The sequence below is a fragment of the Sander lucioperca genome, chromosome 11, assembly GCF_008315115.2.
Source record: "Sander lucioperca isolate FBNREF2018 chromosome 11, SLUC_FBN_1.2, whole genome shotgun sequence".
NCBI lineage: Eukaryota > Metazoa > Chordata > Actinopteri > Perciformes > Percidae > Sander > Sander lucioperca.
The window spans coordinates 32,671,751-32,698,028 of record NC_050183.1 but is presented as its reverse complement, the minus strand read 5'-3'; the positions used below and the strand labels follow the sequence as shown (position 1 = coordinate 32,698,028).

The 26,278-nt window shown below is 39.7% G+C and overlaps 2 protein-coding genes across 2 annotated transcripts; both read right to left on the bottom strand.

Moving 5' to 3' along the window:
• Positions 1-5,542: 5,542 nt before the first annotated feature.
• Positions 5,543-25,079, bottom strand: LOC116059142 (GTPase IMAP family member 7-like). Its single transcript, XM_031312101.2, has 3 exons — positions 24,955-25,079; positions 21,171-22,072; positions 5,543-5,662 (listed from the first exon to the last, which is right to left on the bottom strand). Exons 1-3 carry the CDS (start codon positions 25,055-25,057, stop codon positions 5,657-5,659), a joined length of 1,011 nt encoding a protein of 336 aa, XP_031167961.1. The 5' UTR covers positions 25,058-25,079; the 3' UTR covers positions 5,543-5,656.
• On the bottom strand, positions 8,973-13,130 carry LOC118496213 (GTPase IMAP family member 9-like; the record flags this gene model as incomplete). Its single annotated transcript, XM_036006979.1, has 2 exons — positions 12,928-13,130; positions 8,973-9,904 (listed from the first exon to the last, which is right to left on the bottom strand). Coding segments are annotated over exons 1-2 (1,038 nt in total), but the record flags the coding sequence as incomplete, so codon positions are not given.
• Positions 25,080-26,278: the final 1,199 nt, after the last annotated feature.

Below are 26,278 nucleotides of genomic sequence, written 5' to 3'. Positions count from 1 at the left end.
ATGAAAGGGTTAACCCTATAATCAAACATTTCTTACAGTGCTTCTTCACATTATACTAAAACATGGTCAAAGTAGTGCAAAGAAATCAGTAGATCTTTCTTGGAACATTTATTGATACAATTTGTTTCAAAATCTAATCTAAACAGTTTACTGTCTTAGTCATCTATTTAAAGTGTTTGTACACAAGGACACCATTGATGCTTTGAAAAGCATTTATGCAACTTGGACTTAGGCATCAATAATGTTGTAAAGATATGCCATCAACTGGCATGTCCACCAGATGCACTTTTGTAGAAATCAGCTGATTTTCAGGGCAATGAGGAACCACAAACACCCACAGATACAGTAAATACCAATGCCTTCCTGGTGCTACAAATCTTTTTATGGCTTCATACATTAAAAACACATCCATTTATGATTAGACTATCAAGTCAGAGAAAGAAAGATAAGCCTGGATGTGTATGAAGTTGTTTCAGTTACTGTACAGTTTAGTTAAATCATATTCAAATGTTCAGCCTTCGTGATTAAATGTGAACCAAATGTAATTCAGAATCAGAAAGGGTTTTATTGCCAAGTACGTTTTTTAACACATACAAGGAATTTGTTTTGGTGTTGTTGGTGCACGTCACACATTCTCTAGATGGAATATTAAACAGGTTTAAACAATATAAGTATAGTATATGTACACAGTATGTATTAAGTTAAAAATGAAGAATAAATAAAGATATAAATAAAAAATAAAGGGCAAAGAGCATTACAGCAGAGAGAGAACAGTGGCATGAAGGTGGAGAGTCAGGGTATTTTCCGGGCCTTGTTAATAAGACTAGTGGCAGAGGGGAAAAAGCTGTTCATGTGATGTGAGGTTTTGGTCCTAATGGACCTCAGCCTCCTGCCAGAGGGGAGTGTCTCAAAGAGTTTGTGTCCGGGGTGGGAGGGGTCGGCCACAATCTTTCCAGCACCCTTCAGAGTCCTGGTGGCGTATAGGTCCTGGAGTGGTGGCAGATTGCATCCAATCACCTTCTCTGCAGACCGAATGACACGCTGCAGTCTGCCCTTGTCCTTGGCAGTGGCAGCAGTGTACCAGATGGTGATGGAGGATGTGAGGATGGACTCAATGATGGCTGTGTAGAAGTGCACCATCATTGTCTTTGGCCGGTTGAATTTCTTCAGCTGCCGCAGGAAGTACATCCTCTGTTGTACTTTCTTCACGAGGGAGCTGATGTTCAGCTCCCACTTGAGGTCCTGGGAGATGGTAGTTCTCAGGAAGCAGAAAGACTCCACAGTGTCAATTGTGGAGCCACAGAGGGTGATGGGGGCAGGTGGGGCTGGGTTCTTTCTGAAGTCCACAACCTTCTCCACTGTCTTTAGAGCGTTGAGCTCTAGATTGTTTTGGTTGCACCAGGTCACGAGGTGGTCAGCCTCCCACCTGTAGGCGGACTCGTCTCCATCAGAGATGAGTCCGATGAGGGAGGTGTCGTCCGCAAACTTCAGAAGCTTGACGGACTGGTGACTGGAGGTGCAGCTGTTGGTGTACAGGGAGAAGAGCAGGGGGGGAAAGAACACAGCCCTGGGGGGATCCGGTACTGATGGACTCTGAGTCGGAGACGTGTTTTCCCAGCTTCACATGCTGCTTCCTGTCAGACAGGAAGTCAGTGATCCACCTGCAGGTGGAGTCAGGCACACCAAGCTGGGAGAGCTTCTCCTGAAGCAGAGCCGGGATGATGGTGTTAAAGGCAGAGCTGAAGTCCAAAAACAGGATCCTGGCGTAGGTTCCTGCAGAGTCCAGGTGCTGGAGGATGTAGTGGAGGGCCAGGTTTACTGCATCGTCTACAGACCTATTGGCTCTGTAGGCAAACTGTAGGGGGTCCAGGAGGGGGTCGGTGATGGCTTTGAGGTGAGAAAGCACAAGGCGCTCAAAGGACTTCATAACCACAGAGGTCAGGGCGACAGGCCTGAATTTGTTAAGTCCTGTGGTCCTTGGCTTCTTGGGGACAGGGATGATGGTTGAGGTCTTATGGTTATGACATTGTTAAGGAAGAAAGTGCAACTCCAGATTCTTTGAGAAAGAGAAAACTATTTGCACAGTTTTATGTAAAATGTTCTCATATATTTTTTAAATTTCTTGATGCAGTTGCACAAAGGTTTTTTTTTTTTGTTATAAGTACTACGAGTGATTGCAATACTAATGAGTAACATTTAAATCAAACATAGAGGTCCTATGGTGTCAAAATGAATCCTTACATTTTGCCCCAATTCAGCAGTTTAGAAACACTGCATATAACACTACATGTACATAATATTCAGGTTTTTGCCCTTATTCCGAAAACAACAATATTCTGACTAAGCTGTTTACATGGCTAATGAAAGTGAATATTCCACTAATATTCCCATTAACATGTAGCCATGCAAAATAAGATTTTTTTATAAGAAGTTTTCCAGCGGCGACGGACTTGTTGGACCGTGTGAACACAGCGTCCCTCTTAATTCCTTCAACCAGCTTCTAGAAAAGGTCGGTGTAGCGATGTCTGCGCATATCCGAAAACCTGTTGATACCCGTCTTTGATAATGTTAAAAACTAGCTGTGTTACTCCTTTTTATCAGGTCTGCAGCCTTGCAAACTGTTTGCTGGTTGGTTTGTGTACAGCAACCATAGCAACACACAGAGCTGTCAATCTTCCTCTATAATACCATTCAAATTCCATTTGATATTTTTTTAAATATTTGAATAATATTCGAATATTTAATGCTCAATTGCAGCCTGTTAAATAGTATGTACTACACTAGTCAGGCTTATGCATTGTCAATGCCACTACAAGCATGTGGTTGTTGTTACACAAAGACCTCACAATGCCTTGTGTTTCTCACTCCCGCTAAGTTATTGTTCATAAGACGTGACATGAGTGACACATGCGGGTAGGCCATGGCGAGAAGAGGGAGATTAGCTAACGTTAGCCAACATATTTATAAAAAAAAGTCACATTCGAAAAGTAATTTCAGCATTCAAATAGTATTGATTTCTTTACTATTCAAATTATATTCGACTTTCGGTAGTCGTTCCAACAGCCATACAATGCACAGAGCTGACCGTAAGCCGTAAACAGGCAAGAGGCCGTAAACTGCGGGAAAAACCCTGATTGAGACGCATATTCTTAATGTGCTGTATACATGTCCAAAGAATGCCTCTAAAACCTGAATAATACTGGAATATCCCACATGTCTTAATTGGAAAAAGCTATATTTGGAAAAATGCCTCATTCTGAATATCCAAACAGAATATGTTGTTTACATGACGCGTATCAAATTCGGAATATTGTCATATTCGGAATAATAGAGGAATATTGGTGTGAATTTAATCGTACTCAGTCTTTCACCTAGTGGTGGTGTCAATAGTGAGTGATGTTGCTGTTCCGTATGTGTGTATTTATTGAGTACTTTGTTTGATGGATACATGAGTTTGCTCTCAATAGATTATCAAAATAGCACCACATTTGGTGCCATGTTCTGCATTTAAAAGTTCTTCTCAAATGCTTTGATGAAATGGAAGGGATTATTCTGAAACAACACTCTACAGTTGTCAAATGTTTAGTTTGACGCCCTTTGTCTTAATCATTAACTTGCACACGTGATGTGAAAGAGTTAAATCGGACAGAAAATTGTTATGGTCCGATAACCTGTCAGTAACCATAACAGTTGAGCATTAAGAGTTACACTGATGTGTCTCAGTAGTGAACACGGTTACCGCACATAGAGCCAAGAGATCCATTTTGGATTGTAAATGATTTAAGGGAGGCACAGACTTCATGTAGCATGTTTGTCACGAATACAGATCAAAAATCTACTAAACACAATTTTGAATCAAAGAACCATATAAACATGAACATAGAGTCATGACTTACCATAGTTGGAATGTTTGCTTGCCATATTCGGGTTTAAGCGTAGAGAGTCGATACTGCAGCTGAAGTGAAAGTCTTTCTGGTGTTGCCCCTCTTTATATGGCTTCATGCATTAAAACCGATCCATTTATGATTGCACTGTCAAGTCAGAGAAAGAAAGATAAACATGGATGTGTATGGAGTTGGTTCAGTTACTGTACAGTGTAGTTAAATCATATTCAACAGTTCAAATTTAGTCTTAGTGATGGAAAGTGAACCATAATATATGTATTTATAGAAATACTCTTTGGTCTGTCTTTTGAAGTCTCTTTAATGTTAGTTTACATACAACTGGTCAGCCTCTTAAGTTCTACTTTCATACAATGGACATAAATTATTAACTTTCAGAGACATGCATGACTTGTGTCTTGGACACACATTTATGTTTGTTCCCTGTTCCTGGTGTGTTCCAGCCTTAGGCTAATAGATGAAGAGACAATTTAACTGCCCACTATGATGGCACTACTCTGCCCTACAAAGGCAAAAGACCTTAACTTACGATTGAGGAACTGAAAAATTACTTGAGAATTATATGTAGGACACAGGGAATCTGGCAGCTAAGTCAAAGAGCAGTAACAGGTGTTGCGGTGTTCTGCCTTTGGTTTCTCCAAGACAACCCATTATTTTCTCGAAATTATTTTCTCGTATGATAAAGGATGTCTTGAATGACCCAAAAATATCATGAACTCATTTTCGACCAAAAACTAAGTTACTTCCTTTTGTCTTTGCAGGGCAGTACTGCAGGTAAACATTAGCTAAATTTGATAAATTACGCAGAATAGCAGCATTTAGGGTTTTAAGCCTATGACTTTGCTGCCTCCCAGTACATTAGACTAATGCAGGGCTTCTTAAAGTCCGGACCAAGGTCCGCATCTGGACCAAATGGCATGTCTATCTGGACCCAGGCCATACATTGTGTCATGAATACACCTGTAAAGTGTAGTCTTTTCTTATCCCTCCTGGAAAGGTACAGCTGGGTACCCTTATTGGTACAAAGATTGACCAGGACAACCGACCACTCAACTTGAATGTATGTTGTTTAAACATTATAAGTTAGCTAATTCAATATTTTGTTAATGCCAATCATTCTGGACCTCTGTTATTGAGTAAAAATCAGATACAGACCTTTGAGTAATACATTTGAAAACCCCTGTATGCGTTTTATAGGCGTGTTGGTGAGACATTTTGGGATGATTACAGATTACAAAATGAATGTACCATGAAAATGGACTGTCATATCCTCTGAAATAGGCTTGACTGTGCAAGTCTGACTGGGCTATACAATTGAAAAAACAGGAAGCAAGTCAAGTCAAGTCAAGTTTATTTATATACCACGTTTAAAATAACCAGAGCTGACCAGTGCTGTAGAAATTGAAGTTCACAGCACAAAGCAAAAGGAGTCATAACATAACACAAATAAAATAAAATAGCAATAAAAGCAAGAAAATACAGTACAACATATAAGAATAAAAGAATTTTAAAATAATTGAATAAAAATAAAAAAAAATTAAAATGCTAAAAAACTCTAAGAGCAACTAAAGGCCATTGAAAACAAATATGTCTTGAGATGTGTTTTAAAACTATCAATTCCATCTCCTTCCTTTCCTCCTTCCTTCTTTTCTCCCACTCTTTCCTCTCCTCCTCTTTTTTCTCTACCCACTCCTCTATATCCAGCTTTCTGTTTTCTAAATCTATCTGTAGCTTCTCCACTGTACTGTTTAATACTACGTCTTCATTCCTAACCATCTTTAACATCTGCTCCTTTTTTTCCCTCTCCCTATCCCTTGCCATCTCCATCTTCTTAATTTTCCTCTCACGTTCCCTCTTCAAATCAATAATATCATGTTCTACCCTTTTTCACTCTTTTTTCTCTTCCTCAATTTCAGCTTGAAATTTCTCAGTAATTCTTTTGATTTTTTCTTCATATTCTGCTCGTAGATTCATCTCCAGTTCTTTTCTCTCTTTGCCCATTTGCTCCTCTTTCTCTTTCAGGATGCGTTTCTCCTCTTCGATTGCCCTTTCTGCCTCTGGATTAAAGCAGCAAACATTCAGTGTAAGACTAATGAAATGACATAACATTATTTATAATAAGTTTATTTGATTCACAGCTGCTACATAGTGTTTTGACCTCAACAACCCAACTGCATTTTACCGCAAACTTGCGACTAGTTAACTTTCTAAAGAAGGCTCAATCGCTTGTTTGCTAAGAGTCTGGTCGGGACTCTAACATTAACACACTGACAACATTGTATTCAGAATAGAAAATATTTTTTATAGCACTTTTTAATGTGTGATTGTGTAAAGGTGTTCACGAGATACCAACCTTTCGTGAACTTGTGAATTTCGCCAGCCTTCTCTCAGACGCAGTATGCATGGAGGGGAGGGGCTGTGTGTGTGTGTGTGTGTGTGTGTGTGTGTGTGTGTGTGTGTGTGTATGTGTGTGTGTGTGTGTGTATGTGAGAGAGATGCGTGAGTGACAGAGAGATGGAAGGAGAGCAGGGAAAGTAAATGCAGCTGAACGAATACACTGCATGTTTTAAATAGCGTAAAAAGAAAGAAAGAATAACGATACGCAATGTGTGGCGGCCGCCACAAAATGGTGTATGTGTGGGAAACACTGCGTTACTGATGAATTCGTGGGTTAGCCCAGAGTTGTTAACCGTGGTTAAAACAATCATACTAAAAATAACTGAGCGCATCGTAATCTTATGATTCCCACCAATAATTAGCTAACATTATAGACCAAGCATTAGCATTAGCTACTTGTCAACCAGCACCTTTATAGTAGGCTAACCTTACAGCAACACCAAAGCACTTTTCCTCTTCGGTCCCCCTACAGGTTGGAAGCGGTCTTGTCCATTACTGTTACCATTACCATTATTACCCGATACTCGCTACCTGATCTGGCAAACTTGCATAGTGCGGTTATAGCTGAAAGAGCGGCGCAAAGCGAATGCAGAAGTGCCGTTCACCCTGTTATGAGTTGATGAACCACTGAAACGATTTTGGAAACATTATTTTAAGGTACAAAAGAATCTTTGGTGTTGGATCGATCAATATTGAAATCAATCAATATTAATAAATAAGGCCTCTGTTGTATTACTGTGTTGCAAAATGGCATGTAATCAATGGCAGAACAAAAGTTGTATTATGTTTACTGAGTAAACCCCCCCCCCCCCCCCGAATCTTGGGTTTGGTGTTAGCCCTACTAATTATTGCCAGTAAAGTATTGTAATTTTAATGATAAGCTTAATTTAAAGGACAATTCCGGCACAAATCGAACCTAGACATTATTAACAGATGTGTACCCACTTGATTGTTCTCTGGGTCATGTTTTCATGCTAATTTAATGTGTTTGTAGCTTGAAAGAAGCTAGCGCGGACCGCTGATTAGCTTACAGGGCTAGTATTCGGGGCACAGGGAAAGTGAAAACAAATCGCTATTTACACCACTAAAAAGGCTCAAAATATCACCAACCTTCAACGGTAGCATAATGAGGGTCCCTACATGTTAACCGAAGCATTGAGAACTTTGTAAGTGTACAGACAGTTTATTGAACGAATAGCTGCGGGAGCTACGTGAAAGGGCTACGAGAGAGAGAGAGAGCTACCGGTAGTCAATGCTGCAACAGCCTCGTACTTCGGGAAACTGGTGGTGTACCTGCGGACATTGTGAAGCTATGGACACCGAACAGGTGGGACCTGTTGCGTCGCGATGCCCAAGAGACGCAGTGTTTTGTACAGTCAAGATTTCCCCGCTCTGATAAACAGGACTGTACTTGAAACTTTTTTCCATGTCCCGAAAATAAATTGGAGACGGCGACCCAGACCGGAGGGACCAGATGGACAGTTATCCACTGAGTAAGTACACTAGACAAGTTATGTTTTACATCGGTGCGATTATTTCAGATATATTGAGCAAATTGCTTTTGATCTTAGTTTGCATCGCCAGCTGTAAGTCATGACTGGTTTTCAAGACGGCGGCCCCATGTAAACATGAACGCGAGTGTCTTTATAATCTGTCTTTTTAATAAACTGTCTCTACACTTACAAAGTTCTCAATGCTTCGGTTAACATTTAGGGACCCTTATTATTCTACCGTTGAAGTTTGGTGAAATTTTGAGCCTTTTTAGTGGTACAAAATAGCGATCTGTTTTTACTTTCACTGTGCCCCGAATATTAGCGTTGTAAGCTAATCAGCGGTCCGCGCTAGCTTCTTTCAAGCTACAAACACATTCGATTAGCATGAAAACATGTCCCAGAGAACGATCAAGTGGGTACACATCTGTTATTATCCCATAGGTTCGTTTTGCGCCAGTATTGTCCTTTAACAGTGAAATGTAAACTATTTACGCAAGTTTGAAAACCAGGATGAAAATTACTGAGTGATTCTTTGTAAAAAAAAAAAATAATTACGGAGATTTTTTTCTCACCTTCATCCAGCTTGTTCGGTTCCTAAAATCTTCTTCTGTTCTTTCTTCAACTCTTTGTCTTTTTTTCCCCTTATTTCCTTTTCCCTCATTTTCTCTTCTCTCCTACTCTCCTTCCCTTTCTTTTCCTTTTCCTTCCCCCTCCCCTCTGTCCCCTCATTGTCTCTCTTTTCCTTATCCCCTTTTATCTTCTTACCTTTCTTTTCCTTCCCCCTCCCCTCTGTCCCCTCATTATCTCTCTTTTCCTCATTTCTTTTTAGCTCCTTCCCTTTCTTTTCCTTTTCCTTCCCCCTCCCCTCTGTCCCCTCATTGTCTCTCTTTTCCTTATCCCCTTTTATCTTCTTCCCTTTCTTTTCCTTCCCCCTCCCCTCTGTCCCCTCATTGTCTCTCTTTTTCTCATCCCCTTTTAGCTCCTTCCCTTTCTTTTCCTTTTCCTTCCCCCTCCCCTCTGTCCCCTCATTATCTCTCTTTTTCTCATCCCCTTTTAGCTCCTTCCCTTTCTTTTCCTTTTCCTTCCCCCTCCCCTCTGTCCCCTCATTGTCTCTCTTTTCCTTATCCCCTTTTATCTTCTTACCTTTCTTTTCCTTTTCCTTCCCCCTCCCCTCTGTCTCCTCATTGTCTCTCTTTTTCTCATCCCCTTTTAGCTCCTTCCCTTTCTTTTCCTTTTCCTTCCCCCTCCCCTCTGTCCCCTCATTGTCTCTCTTTTCCGCATCCCATTTTATCTCCTTGCCTCTTTTCAACTCTGGTATTCTCTCCATCTCTACTTTCCTATTTTCTTCTTTCTCCCTTTTAGCCTGGAATTTCTCCACTATATTTCGAAGCTTTTCTTCATATTCTGCTTGTAGTTTCTTCTTCAGTTCTTCTTTCTCTTTGCATATTTGCTCCTCTTTCTCTTTCAGTATGCGTTGTTTCTCCTCTTCGATTGCCCTTTCTGCCTCTTGGAACATTTCATTGGTGTAGTGGCTTCCTCCGTTCTTCTGGACTATGGTTCTGATCTTCTTAAGCAGCTCAGTGACCTGCGAGCGATTCTCCAGCTCATTATTAAAGACATGGTACTGACCATTGCACCTGGCCACAAGTTCCTGCAGGTCCCGGCTGTCCTTCATGAATTCCTCAATAGTGGTGTTTTTAAGAAGGTCACCATGAGTAAAGAGAACCATGCTGTATTTGTCTGCAGCCTGGCCAAACATTTCTTGGATCTTCTGCACTGACTGCTTTTCCTCTTCTGTGAATCTGCTAAGCTTGACGACAACCAGGAAGACATGGGGTCCAGGCGAAGAATAGGAGATGCACTGGATTATGTCTTTATGTGTTTTATCCTGGGCCCACCTGGTGTCAAAGAGACCTGGGGTGTCAATAACAGCAATCTTTTGTCCATCCACTTCAGCATAGGCCTTAGAGCACTCATCAGTCATAGACGTGGCGCTGAGCTTTGATTCAAAGCAGTTATGCCCAAGAATGGTGTTTCCTGTGGCACTCTTCCCAATTCCAGTCTTCCCCACCATCACAATCCTCATCTCCTCATCATTTCGTAGAATAGCTTCTGTTTGAAAGGATGAAGAATACTAAATAAGAATTTATATGATTTCATATCAATCAATACAGTGACATCAGAAATAGACATCTTTGACATTGTTAAGGAAGAAAGTGCAACTCAATTTAGCAGTTTAGCAATTTAACATTACATGCACATAATATTCTGTTTTTTTCCCTTATTCCGAAAAAGACGATATTCCGTCTAAGCTGTTTACATGGCTAATGAAAGTGAATATTCCACTAATGTTCCCGTTTACATGTAGCCGTGCAAAATACGATTTTTTCAAAGGTGACCAGCGGTGGCGGACTTGTTGGACCGTGCGAACACAGCCTCCCTCTTTCATTCCTTCAACCAGCTTCTTTAAAAGGTCAGCGTAGAGATGTGTGCGCATATCCAAAAATCTGTTGATATCCAAGTCTTTGATAATGTTTAAAAGTAGCTGTGTTTCTCCTTATTTTTATTTCTTTGGAGCTCTGCAAACTGTTGGCTGGTTGGCTTGTGTACAGCAACCGTAGCAATGCACAGAGATGACTGTAAGCCTGTAAAAACCCCAATTGAGACACATATTCTGAATACGCTGTATACATGTAGGCCTGTCGTGATAGTCAATAAATCAATTAATAAAAATATTATCTCGATAATTTTTCCGGCCCCGATAATTTCCATTTGCATGCTTGTTTGTTTTCCTTGTTTCTCTCTCTCTCTCTCTCTCTCTACCAAAGAGACTGGATGACCACTCTCGGTTCTTTAGTGTAACGAGGAGTGAACCCTCTTGTCAGTCGCATTGTCTTTGTGTGGAGGCGGGACTCCTGGCGGAGAGAGAGACACAGAGAAAATGCTAGTTGAGAGTTGGAGAAGGGTTTCCCGCAGCTCTTTGCAGTTAAGGCGCGTCAAAAAAAAGTAAGTTTATGAGCAATATCCGCCGTGTTACTCAGCGTCCTGTTTTCTCCTTTTCATTCCAAAGAACACAGTTGACAACCTGCAGGTCGAGGCGGTGGAGACAGGCTCGGACATACATGCCGCTGTTGACTTGTCAGTCTTGCAAGCGGTTTCAGGAAAGTGGCTGCATGTGTCCAACAATGCACAGAACATTAACAGTACAAGCAGGGCCGGTTCTAGCCCTTTGGTTGCCCTAGGCGAGATTGAGTTTTGCGCCCCCTAAGTCTTGCATTGCCAGATCTCTACAGTGCTGTGTCAGCGGTAGAGTAGCAGTGTATGTTCATTTTAGTTTCCAGCTTGCATGTAACATTTGGTCTAATCATAACTGGTCTGGCAAACATGCTGCAAACATTTGACAGCTAGTACGAATTATCTGGAGGACATACGTGTCAGAAACGGCAATTCAACAACTGTACAACAGCGTGAAAGATGACATACTAAAGGAGATCAAAGACATATTGTGGATATTTTAAATGTCTTCCAGTTCCAGTATTAAATTCTTTAGAAATAAAAGTTTATAGATCTTTGAAAAGGTGTACGTGCATTATTATGCCATTATCATTCTATTAGATGAAAATGGTCTCAGAACGACAATATTATCGTTTATCACAATCATTTCTGAGACAAATTATCGTCCAGCAAAATTTGTTATTGTGACAGGCCTATATACATGTCCAAAGAATGCCTCTAAAACCTGAATAATACCGGGATATCCCACATGTCTCAGTGTTTCCTCTATGTTGATTTTGTAGTGGCAGCCCACCATGGCAAAATTTCTGCCGCCACAGTATCAGAAATAGGGCAGACGCACAATGTAGTTGCAGTTGCCTTTAAAATGATCCTGCCGACATAATGCACCCTGCTCTATATGAAAAATGCCCTGGGATAGTTAATGATGCCACATGATTCGCCACTACATTAATGAAACTGACTTGACTTGATCAGAAAGCTTTCGAGATTTGCGCGGAAAATTATGACAATTTATAAAATCTGATTTAGTGTCAGAAGCAGAGGCAATGCTATATTTGGAAAAAGGTCTTATTCTGAATATTCAAACAGAATATGTTGTTTACATGACATATATGTTGTATGTGTATATGTTGTTTATCAAACTCGGAATATTGTCATATTTGTAATAATAGAGGAATATTGGTGTGCATGTAAACGTACGTCTGTCATTAGTGAGTGATGTTGCTGTTCCGTGTGTGAGTGTATTTATTGGGTACTCTGTTTGATGGATACATGAGTTTGCTCTCAATTGATTGTGAAAATAGCTGACCGTAAGCCGTAAACAGGCAAGAGGCCGTAAACTGCGGGAAAAACCCTGATTGAGACGCATATTCTTAATGCGCTGTATACATGTCCAAAGAATGCCTCTAAAACCTGAATAATACTGGAATATCCCACATGTCTTAATTGGAAAAAGCTATATTTGGAAAAATGCCTTATTCTGAATATCCAAACAGAATATGTTGTTTACATGACACGTATCAAATTCGGAATATTGTCATGTTCAGAATAATAGAGGAATATTGGTGTGAATTTAATCGTACTCAGTCTTTCACCTAGTGGTGGTGTCAATAGTGAGTGATGTTGCTGTTCCGCATGTGTGTATTTATTGAGTACTTTGGTTGATGGATACATGAGTTTGCTCTCAATTGATTATCAAAATAGCACCACATTTGGTGCCATGTTCTGCATTTAAAAGTTCTTCTCAAATGCTTTGATGAAATGGAAGGGATTATTCTGAAACAACACTCTACAGTTGTCAAATGTTTAGTTTGACGCCCTTTGTCTTAATCATTAACTTGCACACGTGATGTGAAAGAGTTAAATCGGACAGAAAAGTGTTAAGGTCTGATAACCTGTCAGTAACCATAACAGTTGAGCATTAAGAGTTACACTGATGTGTCTCAGTAGTGAACACGGTTACCGCACATAGAGCCAAGAGATCCATTTTGGATTGCAAATGATTTAAGGGAGGCACAGACTCCATGTAGCATGTTTGTCACGAATACAGATCAAAAATCTACTAAACACAATTTTGAATCAAAGAACCATATAAACATGAACATAGAGTCATGACTTACCATAGCTGGAATGTTTGCTTGCCATATTCGGGTTTAAGCGTAGAGAGTCGATACTGCAGCTGAAGTAAAAGTCTTTCTTGTGCTGCACCTCTTTATATGGCTTCATGCATTAAAACCGATCCATTTATGATTGCACTATCAAGTCAGAGAAAGAAAGATAAACCTGGATGTGTATGGAGTTGGTTCAGTTACTGTACAGTGTAGTTAAATCATATTCAACATATCAAATTTAGCCTTAGTGATGGAAAGTGAACCATAATATATGTATTTATAGAAATACTCTTTGGTCTGTCTTTTGAAATCTCTTGAATGTTAGTTTACCTACAACTGGTCAGCCTCTTAAGTTCTACTTTCATACAATGGACATAAATTATTAACTTTCAGAGCTATGAATCACTTGTGCCTTGGACACACATTTATGTTTGTTCCCTGTTCCTGGTGCGTTTCAGCCTTTTCTAGTATTCAATTTAATTTTATTTATAGTATCAAATCATAACAAGAGTTATCTCAAGACAATTTACACCGTACTGTAACACTTTACTATAATTTACAAAGGCCCAACAATTCTAGTAATTCCCCCAAGAGCAAGCATTTAATGCGACAGTGGCGAGGAAAAACTCCCTTTTAGGAAGAAACCTCGGATAGTCCCTGGCTCTTGGTAGGCGGTGTCTGACGGTGCCGGTTGAGAGTGTGATGAACAGTTGCAATAATAGTCACAATTAAAGCTGCAAGCAGCAATGAACGGGCCCTCGCCTTCTTGCAGTCGGGGGTACTGGCAGACGCAACATCACATGTAGACCACACATTCTAAGTTTCATGTAAATTGGAATAACTTTTGCCAAGATACAACCGTTCATGTTTTAACAGCCACCTACAGGAAGTTGTTCCTCCATAACTTGCGCATTTTTTTAGCTATCAAAATTCTTTTGATAACTTTTAGTCACGAGGGTCCACCGAGTCTTTATCCAAGTTTTTGTGCAGATTGGACTCACAGCAGACGACATGAGTCTAGACAAAGTATGTTTCCCATATATTGCGATGTGGCTAAAACACTTCTAACAGCGCCATCTAATGGCTGATTCACTCTAAATTTGGCATGGATGCTCAAGCCCCTATGCGGAACAACTGTGTCATGTTTGGTGTCAATCGGAATAAATATTGGTAAGATACGCAACTTCCTGTTTCGACATCCCTCTACAGGAAGTTGGTCCTCTGTAACTTGTGCATTGTGTTAGCTATCAAAATTCTTTTGATAACTTTTTGTCATGAGGGTCCACCGAGTCTACGTTTACATTTTTGTGCAGATGGGGAGTCACGCTCTAGGAGGAGTAGGTTTCGCTCAAAGCAAATTTGCTAAGTAATTAAAAAAATGAAAACAGCGCCATCTAAAGGACGATTGACGCCATATTTGGCACACAGCCTCATTGGCACATGAGGAACAACTGTCCATCGGTGTCCATCGGAATAGCCGTGTGCAAGATACAACCGTTCCTGTTTTGACACCCACCTACAGGAAGTTGGTCCTCTGTAACTTGCGCATTGTTTTAGCTATAAAAATTCTTTTGATAACTTTTTGTCACGAGGGTCCTCCGAGTCTATATGCCAGTTTTCGTGCCGATCGGACTCATGCCCCAGGAGTAGTTAGATAGATTAGGTTTCCCATATATCAGTATTTTGCTGATTAATTAAAAAAAATTCAAACAGCGCCATCTAATGGCCGATTGACTCCAAGTTTGGCACAGATGCTAAACCGACCATGACGAAAAACCTTGTCAAGTTTCGGGGCAATCGGAATAATTGTTGCCAAGATAATGCAACGTCCTGTTTCGACAGGAAGTTGCTATAACTTGCGCATTTTTTCAACTATCAAAATTCTCTGGATAACTTTTCATCATGAGGGTCAACAGATACTACCTGCAAAGATTCAAGAAGGAGTTATAGGGCCAAACGCTTTTTCTTCCTGCAATAGTGCCACCTAGTGGTGGATATGTGTAATTTTTTTGAATCTTTGCAATTTTCACCAGTTGTGACATGTGTGCAAATTTTTGTGAGTTTTCGTGTATTCTAACCCCCTCAAAAATGCGACGAAGAATTGGTAAAAATAATCTGAGCAAAAACAGTAGGTTCCTTCACACTTTCAGTGCTCGGGCCCTAATAAAGACAATGGAACTATGTCTAGAAATAGTTGTAGTAGTTCATGGCATAGCAGGGCACTGCAGGGCATAGCAGGACGTAGCAGGGCACTGTAGGACCTAGCAGGGCGTAGCCGGGCATAGTAGGACGTAGCAGGGCACTGCAGGGCGTATCAGGGTGTAGCCGGGCATAGTAGGACGTAGCAGGGCATTGCATGGCATAGCAGGGCATAGCAGGGCATTGCAGGACATAGTAGGACATAGCAGGGCACTGCAGGGCGTATCAGGGCGTAGCAGGGCATAGTAGGACGTAGCAGGGCATTGCAGGGCATAGCAGGGCGTATCAGGGCGTAGCAGGGCATAGCAGGGCGTAGCAGGACAGTAAGTGATTATTGTAAACATGACGCATGGTTATTTTACGGGATAGATTGACCCATATTAGACCTGTACTCACTTTTCAGGTGTTGCGTGATATCTCTGCGCCCAAGTAGTGGTGCTTCGCCTGTGCTTTGCCCCAATATAGTCCCAAGTCAATATCTGCCTAGGAAATCGCATTGCTATTAGTACTTGTTGTGAATACGCAGGCCACAAAAAGTAATTAGGTTGTTTTTTGTTGTTGTTGGCTCACTTTTACTCACAACATGTTATCGGGCAACAAAGGATTCCATGCACTATGCTAAGCTAAACTAGCGGTGGCGCCGCCGCCGGACTAAGACAATGCATGCACTGAGACAAAATATGCATTTGCCCACCTATCTAAATCTAGAGAAGACGGTGAATAACCCCTATTTCAATAAACGGTGGCGTGTTCCTTTAACATCAACAAATTGAGATTGAGCAGATAAATAGAACTTAAACCAACTTAGTGTGATTCCTTTAATGCCAACTAAATGTTCCAGTCTCTGTAAGAGGATGGTATGGTCAATAGTGTCGGATGCAGCACTAAGATCTAATAAGACAAGTACGGAGACAAGTCCTTTGTCAGCAGCAGTTAGAAGGTCGTTAGTAATTTACACCAGTGCCGTGTCTGTGCTATGATGCTTTCTAAATCCTGAATGAAAGTCCTCAAATAAGCTATTGCTATGTAGATAATCACATAACTGATTTAGCGACTACCTTGTCAAGGCTCTTGGAGAGAAAGGGGAGATTAGATATAGGTCTATATTTGGCTAAGACCTCAGGATCGAGGGTGGGTTTTTTCAGAAGAGGTTTTATCACAGCTACTTTAAATGACTGCGGTACATAACCTGTTGATAAAGACATATTCATCATATCTAATAATGAAGTGTTAACCACGGGTAATGCTTCTTTAAGTAGCCTCGTTAAAGAAGCTCATGAAGTCGTCACTACTCAGAGCTATAGGAATAGATGGCTCAGTAGAGCTGTGGCTCTCTGTCAGCCTGGCTACAGTGCTGAAAAGAAACCTTGGGTTCTTATTTTCTTCTATTACTGATGAGTAATAGTCTGATCTGGCATTTCTTAGGGCCTTCCTATATATTTTCAGACTGTCTTGCCAATCTAAACGAATTTCTTCCAGATTGGTGGAACGCCATTTACTTTCAAGTTTTCACGAGGTTTGCTTTAATTTGCGAGTTTGCTTCATCATCTTCTTTTTGAGAGGAGCAGCAGAGTCTGAAGTAGTCCGTAACGAGGCCGTAGCACCGTCTACAAAATTATCAAGGGATTCATCATTTGGGAGGGACTAAAGTTAATGTAAGAGTCCTCTGTGATAGTAAAGCACGGCATTGAATTAAATGCTGTTGGAATATCTTCCTTAAATTTAGCTATAGCACTAGTCAGATAGGCAGCTAGTGTAGAAGCTTTTATCTAATTTCGTATAGTGGGGTAGTAAGAATTCGAAAGTTATTAAAGAATGGTCTGATAATATAGGATTCTGCTATTAAATCTTCAATTTCAATGCCATATGCCAGCACAAGGTCGAGGGTGTGGTTAAAACAGTGAGTGGCCTTATGCACACTCTGACTGAAACCAATTGAATCTAGTAGTGAGTTAAAAGCACGGTCCTTTAGGATTTTTTTTAGCAGTGGGGGCAGGTCTGTCCAAACAGCTTTCAAACGAGTTAATTTAGTTTAGGTTTAGGATAAATTAACGGGCTTGAATCAAATATGGCTGCAACTCCCCCTCCTCGGCCAGAGCCTTGAGGAATTTGAGTATTAATATGACTGGGAGGAGTGGATTCATTTAGACTAACATATTCTTCATGGCATAGCCATGTTTCGGTAAGACAGAATAGATTAATTTGATTATTTGATATTAAATCACTTACTAGTACTGCTTTAGAAGACAGAGATCTAATATTTAATATTTAAGTCAAATTTTCCTATTGTGTTTTATCATTGCAGTGGTAGTTTTAATTCCAATTAGGTTGTTAAGTATAGCGCCTCTTTTGTTCACCTTTGATTTAACCGATCTGAGTCGGGGGACAGACACTGTGGTTATGGGACTATGAGTGGGCGACTGCTCCAACGGAAGCACAGAGAAGCACGTAGCACTGCACCTCTGATTACTGATCATGGTTTATGACCGGCAGATTTCTTGATATGAGAGCGGCTCTCACGAAGACACAATTTAACTGCCCACTATGATGGCACTACTCTGCCCTACAAAGGCAAAAGACCTTAACTCGTGAATGAGGAACTGAAAAATGACTTGTGAATTATAGGTAGGACACAGGAAATCTGGCAATTAGATAAATGAAAAAATTTTGAGCTCAAACTTGACTTTTTGACTTTTGACCTCTATTTCGAAGTTACGGTACTCTGCCTTTGTATTGTCTGTAAAAAGTGACACGTCACGCCAAGACAAGAGGCAGTAACTTCCACATTATCTATATTTGGTTGCTGATCACCATTCACAAAATCATAATAGTAACACCTGTGTGTGTGTGTGTGTGTGTGTGTGTGTCTCTGTATAGTAACACCTGTAATCATGGCATATATTTTGATGATTTACAATTACTTATAGCTATCTACTTATTGCTATCCTGTACCCTGACTGAATTTTAGCGTTTCAAAACAAAGTCAAAGAGCAGTAGCAGGTGTTACGTGTTCTGCCTTTGGTTTCTCCGGAGGCTTTTGGAAGTCACTGTTAAGACAACCCATTATTTTCTCGAAAAACAATGAAATTAACTCAAGATCCTTATCTGCATGATAAAGGATGTCTTGAATGATCCAAAAATATCATGAACTCATTTTCGACCAAAAACTAAGTTACTTCCTTTTGCCTTTGCAGGGCAGTACTGCAGGTAAACATTAGCTAAATTTGAGAAGTTACGCAGAATAGCAGCATTTAGGGTTTTAAGCCTATGACTTTGCTGCCTCCCAGTAAATTAGACTAATGCAGGGCTTCTTAAAGTCCGGACCAAGATCCGCATCTGGACCGAATGGCATGTCTATCTGGACCCAGCCCATACATTGTGTTATAAATACACCTATAAAGTGTAGCGTTTACTTATCCCTCCTGGAAAAAGGTACAGCTGTGTACCCTTATTGGTACTAGGGCTGTCCCAAACGAGTATTTTTTAAATGATTAATCTAGCGATTATTCTTTCGATTACTCGACTAATCTAACGATACATTTTTCGATTAATATAACGATCAATTTTTCAATTAGCGATTATTTTCCCATTGCTCAATTATTAACAATTTACACAAAACAAATTTCAATAAGGTACAAATCTGTATTTATTAAAATTGTTTAACACTGCACTGTCCAAGTAAAATGAATTTGTAGTGCAACCTGAAGCCAGATGTAAGCTATCAATCCAACAACAAAATAGTCACTTTCAGGAGGAATACAAAAATAAAAACTTAAAACAGAGCAAGTGCAAAAAGAGTAGTCTGTATTTGTTTTATTTTTTAACAGTAGTAGGTAAGATAATGAATAAGCTCTTGTTTAACATCCAAGCTCTTCTCCCCTTAATCTTACAGTAAAAAAGTGCAATTTTAGCAACATATGAAATCAGAGGCATGAAATAAATCCAACAATAAAACAAATTAACATTTCAACTCACTTACACGAGAAATACACAAATACAAAAACTTAAAAATAAAAAAACAGTAAAAAAGTGCAATTTTTCTCTCTCCTGTCTAACTCCAAAGTAGTGCAAAGAAATCAGTTGATCTTTCTTGGAACATTTATTGATACAATTTGTTTCAAAATCTAATCTAAACAGTTTACTGTCTTAGTCATCTATTTAAAGTGTGTTTGTACACAAGGACACCATTGATGCTTTGAAAAGCATTTATGCAACTTGGACTTAGGCATCAATAATGTTGTAAAGATATGCCATCAACTGGCATGTCCAACAGATGCACTTTTGGAGAAATCAGCTGATTTTCAGGGCAATGAGTAACCACAAACACCCACAGATACAGTAAATACCAATGCCTTCCTGGTGCTACAAATCTTTTTATGGCTTCATACATTAAAAACACATCCATTTATGATTAGACTATCAAGCCAGAGAAAGAAAGATAAGCCTGGATGTTTATGAAGTTGTTTCAGTTACTGTACAGTTTAGTTAAATCAAAAAATCAAATGTTCAGCCTTCGTGATTAAATGTGAACCAAATGTAATTGCATGTATAGTAATACTAATATAAAAGCCTGTATTTTTAACACTAGAACAGCCCACGCCATCTAACGTTGTGATTAAAAAGGTGGAATTTGTCCATCATTGTTATTGCAGTTTCCCTCCTGCCGTGACTTTTCCTAAATACACTCCTCTTCATCTCCTTCCTCTCCTCCACCTCTCTTTTCAGTCTGTTGCTCCCAGACTGTGGAATGCCCTGCCCCTGTCCATGCGTCTGGCAGACTCTGTTGTCTCTTTTAAAAAGGATCTGAAAACATGTTTATTTAGGAAAGCCTTTGGTTGATGGGTTTTCACTAGTGTCACTTTAATTTTACATATGTATATACATTTTATATTGTTTGTTTTACCTATTCTTTTGTACAGCACTTTGTGATTTTATCTGTGAAAAGCACTTTATAAATAAATTTTACTTACTTACTTACTTACTTACTTACTCCTCTTTCCTCTTCTCCCACTCCCTCTCCTCTTCTCTTGCTTTCTCTCCATCTCCCTCCTTTCCTCCTCTTTTCTTTCATTCCACGCTTTCTTCTTCTTTTTTTCTCTAGCCATTCATTCTCTATATCCTCTTTTTTCTTCTCCCACTCTATCTTCCAATGTAATTGTGTGTATAGTAATACTAATACAAAACGCCTGTATACTTAACACTTGAACCACCATAGCCCACGCCGTTTAACATTGTGATTAAAAAGGTAGAATTATTCCATCGTTATTACTAAGTTTCCCTCCTGTCGTGACTTTTCCTAAATACCTATTCCAATCATTCCTTTATTGTCATAATGTTAGACAAATGTTTAGCAAACCAACTTAACGGGTTATTGGTGACCCCCGCCAGGAGCAGCACCGGCCATTGTTGGTCCTTTCCTTATGTTTGCATGATGACTGTACATTGGAATTAGTTTTCCATGCAGTAAATTATTCTGCAGCTCAGTACATCAATGGATGTTTACAATTAGGTTAGGAAATCGTACACTTGTCTTTCTTTTCTGCTTTCTCTCTGGCCTTTTTGTCATGCTTTTTCTCCAACTGGCTTGTTTGCTCTTTCAGAACTCTTTCATGCTCTGCCTTTAATTGTTGAATCATCTTCTGCTGCTTCTCCTCTTTTGTCTTCTCCATCTCCCTCTTCTCCTCCTCTTTTCTCTTTTCCATCTCCTTCATTTCCTTCTCCCTTGTCTCCCACTTTTTCCTTGGTGTTTGGTGTTTTAAGCCCCCAACGTCGTCTTTCAGGCAGCACGGCATGGAAGGCACTGGGGGTGGGAAAGGGTTAGGGTTAGGTGCCTTGAAGTCGGCGGTCGCAGCACTGGCTTGAAGTCGATGGTGGGGGCTTAAAACACCATCAAGCTCTTTCCTCTCTTTTCTCTTTTCCATCTCCTTCATTTCCTCCTTCCTTCTTGTCTTCCACTCTTCCCTCTCCTCTTTTTTCTCTACCCGCTCCTTCTCTTTATCCAGCTTTGTCTTTTCCAAATCTATCTGTAGCTTCTCCATCGTACCGTTCCTAACCCTCTTCAATATCTGCTCCATTTTTGTCCTGTCCCTATTCCTTGCCATCTCCATCTCCTTCATTTCTATAGCATGCCTCTCCCTTTCCCTCTTCAACTGAATAATATCATGTTGTACCCCTTTTCTCTCTCTTCTCTCTTCCTCAATTTCAGCCTGAAATTTCTCGGTAATTCTTTTAAGTTTTTCTTCATATTCAGCTCGTAGATTCATCTCCAGTTCTTTTCTCTCTTTGCGTATTTGCTCCTCTGTGTCTTTCAGGATGCGTTGTTTCTCCTCTTCGATTGCCCTTTCTGCCTTTTGGAACATTTCATTGGTGTAGTGACTTCCTCCGTTCTTCTGGACTATGGTTCTGATCTTCTTAAGCAGCTCAGTGACCTGCGAGCGATTCTCCAGCTCATTATTAAAGACATGGTACTGACCATTGCACCTGGCCACAAGTTCCTGCAGGTCCCGGCTCCCCTTCATGAACTCCTCAATAGTGGTGTTTTTAAGAAGGTTGCCATGAGTAAAGAGAACCATGCTGTATTTGTCTGCATCCTGGCCAAAGATTTCTCTGATCTTCTGCACTGTCTGTTTTTCCTCTTCTGTGAATCTGCCCAGCATGACGACAACCAGGAAGACATGGGGTCCAGGCGAAGAATAGGAGATGCACTGGCTTATGTCTTTATGTGTTTTATCCTGGTCCCATCTGGTGTCAAAGAGACCTGGGGTGTCAATAACAGCAATCTTTTGTCCATCCACTTTAGCACTGGCCTTAGAGCACTCATCAGTCATAGACGTGGCGCTGAACTTTGATTCAAAGCAGTTACGCCCAAGAATGGTGTTTCCTGTGGCACTCTTCCCAATTCCAGTCTTCCCCACCATCACAATCCTCATCTCCTCATCATTTCGTAGAATAGCTTCTGTTTGAAAGGATGAAGAATATAAAATTAGAAGTTACCCTTTAAGCATTTGTAAGTTTTCACAAATAGCCATCAGTGTCGATGGGAGACTTTTCTCCCCTGAAATACAACGCTCATAGGTCAAGCAGCAATTACAATACCTTTTTTTTGGTTTATTGTGAGGCAGGGCTCTGTACTGGCTGTAGTTTATGTATTGTATGTATGTACATGTAGTTATGACTGGAGCAAAGCAGGAAGGGATTTAGACCCAGAAAGTCCAATAAGGGTGGGAAGGAGTGGACATGGATAGGTCAACCAAATGCAGGTGACCACTGTTCATGTCCAATTTGCAGATCACAGTAAACAGCAAGTTTTTTCAACATAACTTTAATGTTAACAACATTAACAACATGTTTAAAACCGCCACTATTACCTTTTCTGGTTTAGATATGAGGACAGAAAACACTCCTGTGGGTCGGATTAGAGGGGGGGGGAGCAAACGGCCAGTGTTGTCGTATGTTTTGGAGAACTTGTTGGTTGACAATGTTGGGCTTTTCCAATGCTATTTTTTTCAATTGGAAAGAAATGCCCAACAAATAATACTAATAATTAAACAAGTTGGAAATCCAACTGTGTCATTTGCCAGTTTTTATTTTTCCATAAGTAATTTAAAAGATGACACTGATTCGTCAGCCTTCTTCAGCAAAGAAGTTGAATTGAAAGCCTTTATTATCATTGTACTTTACAATACAGCGAAATTAGGAGCTCTACTCCACTGGGTGCATACAATAAATAATCCTTACAGGACATATAAAAACAGTAAAAGAGCAATGATCAGATAAGTGCAAGTATTGAAGTGCAGGAGTTAACAGTGAGTGACTGGGTTTGTCTAACTACATTTGTTTAGTGAAACAATTGCAGTTCAAGATCTGAGGGGTACAGACTGTAAACCAGGTCCCCTTTAGTCCTGATCCAGGACTTACAGTCGAAACAGAAAGCAGAGCGCCGCCGGATGATCTGAGGCTGCACTCTTGCTCATCGGTGAGCATCAAATTAATCCATGAAGTGATTAAAGCTAATCAGGAAAATCTTAAAATCAATTCTAAAACTCGCTGGTCACCAGAGAAGACAGGGCTGATATGATTTTGTCTTTTAGTTTTCTTAAATTCAAGTAACCCTGAAAGTGTGAGATGGCTTTTTGTCCCTGAATACAGTGAATTACAATGATTGAACTGAGATACCATATGTCTACATTCAGCTGCTACGTTATCTAAGGAACTCGTGTTGCAATGAGCACAGATGGAAATGTTTCCAGACACTTAAACATGATGCACACAGTTGGTGTCATGGTTTGTGACTTGTGAAGTTATTGAAGTTAACTGTCCGTTAGTGGTGTTGGAGAATCAATATATATTTGTTTATTTTAACATTGTAAACGCAATGTTTAGATATTATTGTATGTATCTGCTGTCAATCATTAAGTTAACTGTCTATAGTTACTTTCAGACGTGTCAGTTTGCAGTTTGACAGAATTAATAAAATGTTTTAATGTATTCCGACCCCTTCTGTAATGAAACTGACAAATAGCCAAATTCAATCACTTCATGAAAACATGACACAAGCGTGTGCATCACTTTTTAGTGTCCCCTGGAAACAGTTTCTGCCAGTGCTAGTTGCAGTGCATTTCTGTATTTCTTTGTGTTTTTATCTATCGCCATAATGTTTTTTCTAAATGCTGCACGTGGGTTGTCGAATTGATTGATTTTTTTCTTAATTTCCAGTGTATTGAGCTCTCTGGGCCACCTAAATTTAGGCTTGATTTCAACAAACTACATAAAGGGATCTGAAATACAAAAGTCAAGAGAGTCTTGTTACACTACAGGTCACACAGATGCGAGTGTTCACTCTACCAGTCAGCGTGATATTAGTTTTAAACTACAGCATTAAAAAAGACAGGCCATATAAGCCGAAATGCTCTGCAAGGCAACACTACAGTTTTTTGTCAGATTAGATAAGATAAGGGGATTTCTGTTAATATAGAGTGTACAATGTTTTCATGAGATACAGGTGGTTAGGTCTCTCTCCCATGCCTGCCTGATACCCACCTTGTGTATGAACAATATGTGGGTAAATACTTAAAGTTTACAATAAATAAATAACATACATGTCTCTGTAGTGATCTTAGTCACTGCACAGCCAAGACAAGTTTTTTAACGGTGTGGTGGAATTTCCAGCTTAAAAATTCATGCTGTATAAATTGAGACGGTGGTACCCCAGGTCTTATTCAGGCCTGTGTCCAACATAACAGCAGTAGGTCATAACCTGTCTTAGGCAGAGGAGTAGTTCAACTCTCTGATTCCATAGCTGTATGATAAGACAGTGATGCCTTAAGGGCTCCCATTCCACCAAGGTCAGGGGAGGAAGTTAACACATACTTACATTAATACACACACATCTACTATTGCTGTATGGTCAGACTGACGTTGTTTTCTGGTCTGTGCTGGGGTGTTTGGGTTAATGATTTAGGCTAGCATATGTGTTCACGGTGCCTGCAATATCTTTGTTTACACTGAAGGTTTAGCTAAACTTGACACCTTCAGCTTGAGTTTAAATATAGCTTCAGGAAGACAGGTATTTTAGAAATTGGGATGGCACTACATAACTACATTGTGGTTAAATTGTACTGGCTAATCCCAATTCTCCTTGATCAAGATTTCATTATATGCTTCTGTGTTAGAACCGTCATGTATCTGAGCTGTTCCTTTCATTTACAAAAACATACTGAACACAACTTTAAATCAAAGAACAATATAATAATAATAATTCAAAAACGTTAATACAATCACAATTTTATCAATAGTAAAATAGAATATAAACATGACTATATTACTGTCATGACTTACCACAGTTGAAGTTGTTTGCCATGTTCGGGTTTAAGAGTAGAGAGTCGATACTGCAGCTGAAGTAAAAGTCTTTCTGGTGCTGCACCTCTTTATATGGCTTCATGCATTAACATCCATTTATGATCGCACTATCAAATCAGAGAAAAGATAAACCTGGATGTGTATGGAGTTGGTTCAGTTACTGTACAGTGTAGTTAAATCATATTCAACCCTTTAGATTTAACCTTAGAGATTAAATGTGAACCATAATGTAATTGTATGTATAGTATATAGTAATTAGGCGAACAAGCAATGCGTTGTTGGGTTAACAAAAATAGAGCTATGTGTATTTTGCCCACAGGTACTCACTTTTATTTTATACTCTTCAATCAAACCTGAACAATAAAAGCATGTAAACTGTCAATTTTTCATTCTACAAAAGCATATACAGGCTTTTCTTGCTCGCTTTCAACAATTTTGTACTAATTATTGTCAACATCATCCAATGGATATACATCAATTTGAATGATGGGAAGTTCTTTTTTGTTTTTAGTTTTAAGAACATTTTTCTATTGATAATAAACAGGTAAACTTGCAATAATAGTACAGGTTAAGACTTTTAAAAACATCACAAAACCTCATACCTCACAAATACAGAACAAACATTCCCACTCTCCCCCATCCCATGGCGACCCTTGTCCCTGATCTCTCGACCTCCCCTAGAAATAAAAAGGAAACAATACAAACATACAGGTATAATACGTGACATGATAAAAATGAGTCAAACACATTTATGCTGCACTCTTTCTTTAACCAAGGTTGTTAGAAAGCCCACATTGTTAATGTATTGTTAAATTGTTTATTTAGCTAAGTTCCATTCAGTAATAGCCAGTTCTCTGTAAGTTTCTATATGTCCCACGCTCTTGAACGTACCATAGCCATTCCGATGCTATTGAATGCACCACACGTGTGGAAAACGCCGTGCTGTTATGCTAGTTCTCCGGTGGATATATTGTAATCTCCTTTGCCTTTTCACCTTCACCTCTACCTCCCTGGTTTATTGCTGTGTGTAAATGACATAAGGTGAGATTTACGACACTATACTGTCTGACTGGATGCTGACATTGTGTACTGTTTAGATTTGCATAAGTTAATGCTATCTCTGTTGTTGTTATTGGCATTGTTAAAGCTAATAAGTTAAGTTACACTGTCTGTATACATCGTGTGAGGTGATTTATGTACGTTATATGATTCCTGTGATATACTTGAGTACCGAATACAGTCCTTTGCTACCTTAGTTACCTTATTATGTTTGTGTATATGTGTTTATGTATGGTGTTTGCTG

Coding starts and splice junctions, on each gene's coding strand:
- LOC116059142 (XM_031312101.2), bottom strand. CDS start 25,057: ATGAAGCCATATAAAGAGGTGCAGCACCAGAAAGACTTTTACTTCAGC. Junction 22,073..24,954: donor GGCAAACAACTTCAACTGTG/GTAAGTCATGAC, acceptor CCTTTCAAACAG/AAGCTATTCTACGAAATGAT.